Here is a 10,056-nt window from a genome sequence, read left to right as displayed (position 1 = left end):
AGCTATTACTAATCATTTGTCTTATTTTTTTTTATCCGTTTTTTATTGTGGTTAATTATATGTTTGTAGATGCATCCCATTACTCTCTGTTGTACTTTTGTAAGAACAAAAATAAAGTTTTGAATTGCAGCTGTTATTCACTGTCAACTTTCTCTTCTTGATCATTTAGATGGATGTGTTTCCAATTTTGTTGAACAGCACAGTAACTATAGGGACAGGAAAGGGGACCCCGTGAATCGTCGGGCCCCTGGGCCTCCCTGGAAACATCATTGCCTCGGCTCGTGTTATCTGCGCGGTGGGTTGTGGGTGTGAGAGCGTCGAAGTAAAATGGCGGACTTGGCAAACGAAGGTGAGTAAGTAGCAGTGTGAGAAAAAAAAAAAACCCAACAAGGCTTTTCTGCTGATGTTGATGCTCCTTAGAACCGTGTCTGCACACGGGGCCGCTGCAATGAGACATATCGGCTCCACGTTTCTCTGTGTCTTCGGATACTGCGTGGCTTCGCGGTGTTTATAAAAACCCCAAAACGTTAGCAAACAGGCTAACGATGCTAATGCTTGGGCTCGGGCTAATACCTGGAATATGTCGGAACTGCCGCGATTGCTGCCTGGTGCTAGCCGGCTTACTTCACTAAGCTAGCACCTGGCTATTTTTAGCCTGTTTGGCCGTTTGTGATGAGTTTCCATCGAGTCTATGTAAACATAAATCCACACTGGATAAAATGCAATTTTAATATATAATGTACTCTTATGTGGTTACGTGCTTTCCCCTCTGAATGTCGTAAGCGGTATTTTGTTGAACCGGCTATCGCCTGTTTAGGCGCGTAGTGTTGAAGACAGCTATTAAAACAACCCTTAAATTGACTGTTTTTTTTAACAACTTAGCCATTGGTCCTTGTAACTAATCCCAATATGTCTAACCACATCACCAGAGCTAAGAGGAAACAATACATTTAAGTAGCATTGGTTGTTTGGAGAGATGACTCATGCGGGATGAAGCGAATTAGCAGGCTAACTTTAGCCTGTATGCTAAACTAAAGTGCTTTATAGAAGAACCGGTAGCCAACGACTAATTGCTGGAAAGGGTCATAGTAAAAGTGCTAGCTGGTTAACATAAGCCGGGACCACCTCGGGTAATTTGAATTTTCGAGGTGAATATCACATTACATGCAGAATACAATACATTTGTGATATTAGCTGATTTAATCCATTGAAAAATAATAACAAAGACTGCTGGTAAATATAGGTCACATAGTATTTATTGCGTTGTTGCACCAAAACAGAACTAGCATGATCCATATTAGTGCAGTGAGTGTTAAAGAGCATTGCAATATGTTCAAATGCGTTCACCCTTTATTTCATACATGTGAGCTGTATTAAAGCAGGCAGCTACACCTGCCTAGAAACAGGCCCCACTCAGACACGGGAAGAAAAAAAAAAGCTTTGTCTGATATCGTTATAGGATTACACATCTCACAGAGGTTACACAGTGAAGATGCTTTAAGTAGCTTGAGGTGCTTCCAGATATTGCCTTGTTTGTCATGCCTTGCTCTTCTTTCTGCGAATACAACACTAGCTTAGAGGTGAAGTCAAATTTTGATGTTAAATTGAAAAAGAAAATACATGCAAAATATTTTTTATGTTTGTGACAGCATTAAAATATTTAAGTTATGCTATATTCTCTACAGGGTTGACAAATATTCCTTGAGTTGTTAGCTTTGATTTACATAATATATTCTTGTTCTTCCAAGAAGTGTTAATGGGATTGTTTGATTAAGCATGGTCTGTATGGAAAGCGGATTTCTTTGGCTTAAAATCAAGTTGCCCGTCACCACAGAAGCCTTTCTAACTAGAGATGTTTGTCAAACAGGCTTTCAGTCACAATTATACCATTGTAACATGTTATGCCTAATGTAAATGTATGAGATGCTTAAGTGTGCCTCGCTCTATTTTTATTGACTGTGTTCTTTGCTTTTGTCTTTTCATTATGCATCTTAATCAGCTTTGATTCTGTAGCTCTTTCTATAACTGTTATGCTTTTTAACTACAAATCATAAAGCATTACAAGGACAACAATAGAAGTGACTTAAAGCTGATGCTTGGATGACCAGCCTACATCTTTTCTTAACAGACAAGCCTGCCATTGCACCTCCTGTGTTTGTTTTCCAAAAAGATAAAGCACAGAAGGTAAGTTTCAGCACTGTTAAAGCACTTCCTTCCTTATTTGGACTATGAAAGTTTGATGTGCTCCAATCCAATACCTGGATAGGAAATCGGCTCTGATATTGACAAATTAGGTGGATGGGATATGGGCGATTTGTTTTCAGATATCAGAAATTGAACTATGTGCACTTTATGTGGAACCTTTTATTTATTTGTTTTTGCTGCTTATAGTAAATATGAAGTGCATTTATGTCTGTGTTAATGTGTTACTTTTTTTTAACAGTTTTATGTGAAGGCTAAAGTGTTCACTCACATGGCTAAATATATTGTCAATTAATTCAACAGTTGAATCAGATTGGATCAGAAAACTGGATCGGTGCATCTCTAGTTAAAGTAGACATGTGCTGTTATTAGATTCAAAATGAGGCATAGATTTACACTTTAAGAAAATACAATTTGTAACACAGTTGCTTTCATTTAAAGTGGAAAAGTAACAGTTGCCATTATTATGATAGAAAATATTTAGCTTAACAGTTCACTAATTTTCATTACACCTTTTTTAGTACTTCAAATTAGAATAGAGCAGAAATATCCGTAAAAGCTCAAACTACCTTTTAGTTTAGTATTTAAATTTGCTCTGTAGAGAATGTCAGTGGAAATTTCCTGGTTAACTCAATATCTTGGTATACAATTGAACATTTAGTTGCCAAAGACATATGTCATTTGACAGTTTTGTGGTGCCAGAGGGAGAGTTGGAAGAGAGGAAATGAGAAACAGGGTGGCTGATCTGATCCAAGCAGCATGACCCTGTGTTGGGTTGACAACTTTCTTGATGCTTCGGCTTTCAACTAAAGAATGGGGGAAAAGGAAAAAAAGAAATATACAGATGTGTCTGCTTAGGTTAAGCATCTTTGGAGATATTTTCCATTGAAAGGTGGAAATATGAGAGGGGGGTTGTTTGGTTTTGTTCAATCATAGATCGGTGGATGATGTTTAAGATGGTAATAACTGATGCATATGTAGTTTACAGATGTTGTACGAAATATGCTTTATAAATGAGGTTCACTTGACTTAAAGGTGGCTAACTAATAAAGGAGTTATTTTATTCTTTCAACAGATCACCAGGTTGCTGTTAATTGGCAATGCTCACCTGAGAAGTTATATTTTTCCAACATTTTGAGCCTATATTGATTGTGCTTTTGGATGCAAGATCTGGGCTTGAGTGTAATTCTAAGGTTTATTATATAGTTATTAGTCGATAAGAAAAATAAAAACAGTTGATGCTATGTGCACAAAGTACAAAAATCAAAGTAATTTCTTATATGGTTTATCCATGTTTAACAACAAAAACAGGCAGTGTTTTAGTAAAAACAGTTTGAATAGGAAATGACCTGTATGGGCGGATGTTTAGATTCAGATTTAAGGATTGCATCTGAACACTTAAACCCTGTTGTTGCAAATTATGTATTTATGATATGTAAACTCAACACTACAACCCCAGCTAAATGTTCTTCTTTAGTGAAATTCAGCAATCCAGGCAAACAGTCTGCAGCCTCATTTCCAGCAGATCTGGGTCACATTTTTTTTGGCATCTCATAAAAATGTCCAATACGCTAGGAACTATATGACGGGAAAGAAATTAGTTTTGTTGCTATTACTTTCTAAAACTTTGCCATTAACCTGGTACTAAAAACCCAGCCATGGTGTATTTTTTTTCAACAACTGGTAACGGTAGACTTACTTACATATTTTAAAGAAAAAAGTGGTGGTAACTGCTTTAAAACATATTTTAGGTTATTTCTTGGGGCATAACAGAAGGTCTTATTGTAATCTGTTGCAGCGGTCTGCAGAAGGCTCAAGTGCAGAAGATGGCGAGGGTGAGCAAAATACTTTCATTTATCTCTTTTTTTTCTGGGGGTCTAGATTTTCTTAGAAACTAACAAATATTTTCCTCTTCTTTTCAGATTCAGATAAAGATGAGGGAAGCTATTGCCCCCCTGTGAAAAGGGAACGAACCTCATCATTCCCACCCCCTCATTCTGGTAAGGACATCTGGTGACTAAGCAGACTATTTTCTTCTTCTTTTTTTTTTTTTTTTCTTTATTCTTGCTTGTGGTAAATTTGTATGCTGAGTGCAATGCCCTGTCTGCCTTCTTGCAGTTCCCAAGAACAATGTATTCATGCCCTCAAGTTTCTGTCAGTCTCCAACCGGGAACTCAGATTCGGAGCCAGGTGAGGCGTTAAGAGAACTATAAGCATTGCTTCACAGCTTTAAGACCTCTTTTTGAAACAAAGTTTGAAATGTTGACGAATATTGAGTGCTTTTAAGGAAGGTAATACAGTTCTTCTGTTAAAGTTGGTAAAGTCAAAACACTAAGTGATCATTTTGGCTTTGCTAATGTGTATTTTTAAAGGTTAAGTTGTCTTAGAAAACGTTTGCCCTTTAAAACTCTTGTCTGCCAGCACATTTTCAGAGCCGTTCTTGTAAAACTCTGACCACCGAACCTCTATGTGGTTCTTTTCCTTCTAAGTTCGGATTAAATTTCAGCTTCAGGGGCCTAGTGTTATTTATGGATAGAGAGGAATGTGCAGTTTTAAAGTCCACATTTTTTGTTTTTTGTAACTTTTAATAATTTATCATATCCAAGCAGACTCTGTAGTTATTACATGGCATTACTGCGAATGCTGAAATATTCAACCTCATTAGATGGCTGACTACTGCTGTTGAGGTTGTTATTGTTTTTTGTTTTCTTTCTTCATTGCAGATCGAGCTGCAGGTTTGAACAGTAGCTGCCTCAATCAGTGGCACTTCTGATCAGGCTTTTACCAAAGCAGCTGTTGCAGCCTTACTGTTAGTTTGGCGACTAACAACCTTTCTTTGTGTGATTTAAATTTAAAACGTGTTTCAAAGCAGTGATAAAACTGTAAGCTATTAAACATAGAAACATGTTGCATCAACACCATTATTATTAGATTAAACAAGATGAAATGCTCCATGCCAAAAATAACTTTGTAGGCCTTCTGTTCATTTTTTTCCCTTATTTTTTTAAGGGTTGCTCAGCTTTATATTCTTTGGCTCAATAAATGATCTGTGTCACTTTTCTGTTTGCTGCAGACAGATCATGCTTTTTCCAGAGCAGAGAGAAGTGAAACCTTAGCTCTTTGAGTTTGGCATGATTATTGTAAGAACTTATTAAAACCCTGAGTAATTCGGAAAAAAAAATTTCACTCTGGGAGCTATTAGGGCTACACATAGCCTGTAATTATACAAACAAGAAATGTTACCATGCATATGGAAAGGGGCCTTGATATTATTATTATTATTATTATTATTATTATTATTATTATTATTAGGTGTTATATCTCCAATACTGCAAAAGTTCTATGCCATAAACTAACAAACAGTTCTTTTTGCCAATGAAAATGAACAGTTTGGGATGCGTTTGTGTTTTGTATACCTTCAGTCAATGAAATGTGGATAAATCAGCCACCATTCACTGCAGTTTTTATTCTGTTTTTGGTCACTTTTGATTCCCCAAATAGTTAGAACTTATTCAGATTAGATGTATAGGGTCTGTGAAAATAAAAATATAAATCTTTGTAAATGTTCTTAAATTGATTAAAGGGTTTGATTGACCTGTCTATCATATTAATACGCTTTGGTCTAAAACATGTTTCAAACCTCAAAAATGAAAATATTACCTTGCCAAATAGTTTCTTTTTTAGTATGAAATCAAAATAATTTTGTTTCAGATAAGAAAGAAAAATGCATGTCTGCCATCAAGCATAGCAGAATACATGATGAATAAAAAGTTGGTGCCTTGTTATTGGAAAAAAAAATGCCAACAATGAATTTTAGTAAAATATGTTTTGCATTTTTAGCTCATTATTTCATCTTGCAAAATGTTTGTATTTTGCAAGATGACATGTAAACCAGCTTGCAAGATGTAAACAAGGCTATTAAAGTTTGTTGCATTCAGAACTGAATGATTTTTTTTTTGTGAGTATACCAGAAGATCATGAATATATTGAGTAACTGGAATTTATAGTTAATTAATAGGTCTTTCAAATCAAGGTTAAAACTAATGAATTATTGTCAGTTGAATGATTATAACTGTAATTTGCTTACTGACCAGAGTTTTTAGCCTCTTACCTATAAGGTTGGACTCCTGAATCCGGCTGTTAAAAACCCAGTTGTCTTTCATTTTTAGTAATTTAGAAATTAAGGCTATGGCTATCAGAAACTTTATTAATCACCAACCAAATAAATGTCTCTGTTTATTCAGTTGTTATTAAAAGAAGAGTGAATCCAGCTTGAGTGATAATTGTTTCCTTTTTTAATTTTAACACAAAAGATTGCAAGTTAAAATACGATGGTTACTTTTATTAGCTACAATCACACAGTATATCTAATAACTAAGCAAACACTAAACACTACTGTAAATAAGCAAAATAAAAGGAGAAGAGGGGTTTAAAAGTCTTTAAAGTCTGAGGAATGTTCGCAATTTAAGGCTTAGTGCATTTGAAAGTGTCCTTAGAAAATAATAAAACCTGATGCAGAGATGTTAAATGCTGTCAAACAGTGAAGTTTCATTCAGTTTATGGGGAAGAATGTATAATGATTCAGGAATGCATTAAACTACGATGAGACTGAAATGGATTAGCTCAGCTGTTCCCAGGGGTTCGGGTCTGGATGGGTCCAACTGAAACAAAGAAAGGGTTAGCTCATGGTGTAGCCTCTATAACGTGTTCAGCACAAGGTAGCTCGAACTACAATGCTAGCCAGTCCACTGCAGCAGTTAGCTTCAGAAACACGTGACTCGTTCAGTCTGCATTGAGGATTAGTTTTCAGTTAAACTCTTAAAACCATCAGCAGTTGAATCAGAAAGCTTATTTAAAATAAAACACCAACATAACTACCTATTCTACCTCGTTCACCCAACCAGAGCACTTATTGGGCATCAGATGGAATGGAGGGGGAAGGATGTTTGGTTCGGTGGAGTGAAGGCCTTCGGCTCAATCCAGTGGTTAGCTTGTAGCCGTAGCCTCCAACAGCACCTCCTCAGTGCACCTTCGTCTCCCCGTCTCACGCAGTCACAGGTCTGGTGGCTTCTAACGGCTCCTTCAGCGAACAGCGATTGGAGGCCCCATTGTTAGGTGCTTAGATTTTGGTTAGCAGAGCTGGATTAGCTCTTCTCTGTCTTTTCTGTAGCAGGTTTCAAGGGACACTGCGTTCAAATCAGTTTGAATCGCGTTCAGCTCCTTCTGTATCGCAGGAAAGAGTCAGTCTGACTCGGTCCAGNAGTTGTTATTAAAAGAAGAGTGAATCCAGCTTGAGTGATAATCGTTCACTGTGTAAATTAAAACACAAAAGATTGCAAGTTAAAATACGATGGTTACTTTTATTAGCTACAATCACACAGTATATCTAATAACTAAGCAAACACTAAACACTACTGTAAATAAGCAAAATAAAAGGAGGAGAGGGGTTTAAAAGTCTTTAAAGTCTGAGGAATGTTCGCAATTTAAGGCTTAGTGCATTTGAAAGTGTCCTTAGAAAATAATAAAACCTGATGCAGAGATGTTAAATGCTGTCAAACAGTGAAGTTTCATTCAGTTTATGGGGAAGAATGTATAATGATTCAGGAATGCATTAAACTACGATGAGACTGAAATGGATTAGCTCAGCTGTTCCCAGGGGTTCCGGTCTGGATGGGTCCAACTGAAACAAAGAAAGGGTTAGCTCATGGTGTAGCCTCTATAACGTGTTCAGCACAAGGTAGCTCGAACTACAATGCTAGCCAGTCCACTGCAGCAGTTAGCTTCAGAAACACGTGACTCGTTCAGTCTGCATTGAGGATTAGTTTTCAGTTAAACTCTTAAAACCATCAGCAGTTGAATCAGAAAGCTTATTTAAAATAAAACACCAACATAACTACCTATTCTACCTCGTTCACCCAACCAGAGCACTTATTGGGCATCAGATGGAATGGAGGGGCAAGGATGTTTGGTTCGGTGGAGTGAAGGCCTTCGGCTCAATCCAGTGGTTAGCTTGTAGACGTAGCCTCCAACAGCACCTCCTCAGTGCACCTCCGTCTCCCCGTCTCAGGCAGTCACAGGTCTGGTGGCTTCTAACGGCTCCTTCAGCGAACAGTGATTGGAGGCCCCATTGTTAGGCACTTAGATTTTGGTTAGCAGAGCTGGATTAGCTCTTCTCTGTCTTTTCTGTAGCAGGTTTCAAGGGACACTGCGTTCAAATCAGTTTGAATCGCGTTCAGCTCCTTCTGTATCGCAGGAAAGAGTCAGTCTGACTCGGTCCAGTGAGCGCAGACTTCTCCGGAGGGATTTGGTTGCTACGTAGCATAGCCTTCAGCTGGAATCACTTAGTATCTAGCCTTACGCGACCCAGGACCACCGGCAAAATAGGAAGTTACCTCTTTTATAACTTCTGCCAGATGGGTTTGTCTTTAGAGGGGAGTATTTCCGGTTACATCAGCTATACTTGATCCAAACACTTTTGAGGGGCCCATCATCAGGTTGGTTGACTTGCTGATCGTTATCATTCAATCTTATTGCTACTGAACTTACATAGAATTCAAGTAGGTTCGAGGCTTGTTTCAGAGATGCAGGTGAACCTTGTGCAGGACCCTCAGAGCACATTGTTGCCTTGGATTAGTTATAATGCAGATCTTCATAAGCTCCCTCTGGATGTTTGCAGGTGCTCTCCACATCAAAAGTATGGATTACAGAGCAATTGGATGTTATTTAATGCGCTTACAAAAACAGCCCTGTGGTTACATTACCCTACAAGCTCAGTTTATCTGCAAAATGTGCCCTTGGGAACACAGCAGGGTTGATTCTGGTTTATTTATTTTCAACATGAAAATACTGCATTTTTTTTTTCTTTGCTGCATCTGGGTCTCCCACAGGTGCCATACAGCCTACTGGTGGTGTATGAAATTACCTTGTGTACCATTTGCATGACAGGGCAAGAATAGTCAGTATTGAGATTCGTCTTCAATTCATCTTTCAGATAACTGTCTAGGAGGCTTTCCTTTTCTTTTAAGTAAAAAAAAAATCCTGCCAATGTGTTTTTTTTTTTGTTCTTTGCTGATGTTGTCATCAGGATAATGTTCACTGTTACAAGCTGTGTTTGTACTTGGACTAAAAAAAGATTTGTTTACTGATTATTTGACATTTGTTAAAAAGGATTTTCTGACATATTTTTAGATTTTTGTTTTTATTAATAGAATTAAATATTTATCTTCACTTATGCTATACTGAACTCACTTGTTTTAGTCTGTCATATAAAATCCCCCCAACATTTTGTAAAATTTATAGTGAAGTAAAAAAAAAAAAGGAGTAGGAATGTTTTTGCAAAACATTGTGTGAATGTTTCTCTATTTAGAAATCTGACTTCTTACAGTTATCGATGCTGTCCTACTGTGTGTGTGTGTGTGTGTATGTATATATATATATGTGTATATGTATATACTGTGTGTGTGTGTGTGTGTATGTATATATATATATGTGTATATGTATATTAGGGATGGGACGATTTATGAAGACCGTCAGAATCGTTTGGTTCGACTGTCTCGGTTCGGTTCGCGTGTGTTTCGTTCGGTTCATGCGCCGCTCCTTTTTCTCATAGGGGAAGCGTTTACAATCCAGAGCAGAAGGTGGCAGTGCTGCGACCAAAGCCAACCGCCAGTAGTAAACAAGAAAAAGAAGAAGCGAAGCTGCTTAGCCGGGTGTAGCAGGGGAAAAAAATCAGTTGTTGTGGAGAATTGTGTCGGACTGGCGAGTGGGAAAGAACTGGAGTTGGAAGACGCGCCAGCAGCACTTTATAGGTCTGCTGTATGGGAGCGCTTTGGATTTAGAGTGACCTACGATGAC

The 10,056-nt window shown here is 37.7% G+C and overlaps 1 protein-coding gene across 6 annotated transcripts in view; it reads left to right on the top strand.

Moving 5' to 3' along the window:
- The first annotated feature begins 286 nt into the window (after positions 1–286).
- Positions 287–10,056, top strand: part of ranbp3 (RAN binding protein 3) — a 33,673-nt gene continuing 23,903 nt past the window's right edge. For 2 of the 6 annotated variants that reach the window (XM_015376627.1, XM_015376624.1), the window contains exons 1-5: positions 288–349; positions 2,129–2,184; positions 4,001–4,037; positions 4,125–4,202; positions 4,321–4,392. In XM_015376627.1, the coding sequence (XP_015232113.1) occupies positions 328–349; positions 2,129–2,184; positions 4,001–4,037; positions 4,125–4,202; positions 4,321–4,392 (265 nt within the window). In that variant the 5' untranslated portion in view covers positions 288–327. Of the gene's footprint in view, positions 350–2,085; positions 2,185–4,000; positions 4,038–4,124; positions 4,203–4,320; positions 4,393–10,056 lie in introns of those variants that run through there. The other 4 variants (XM_015376623.1, XM_015376622.1, XM_015376628.1 and 1 more) reach the window with 3 other exon arrangements.

Source organism: Cyprinodon variegatus, unplaced genomic scaffold (assembly GCF_000732505.1).
Source record: "Cyprinodon variegatus isolate N-32 unplaced genomic scaffold, C_variegatus-1.0 Scaffold137, whole genome shotgun sequence".
NCBI lineage: Eukaryota > Metazoa > Chordata > Actinopteri > Cyprinodontiformes > Cyprinodontidae > Cyprinodon > Cyprinodon variegatus.
Note: the sequence above shows the minus strand (reverse complement) of the source record. Positions and strands in the feature narration are given on the sequence as shown.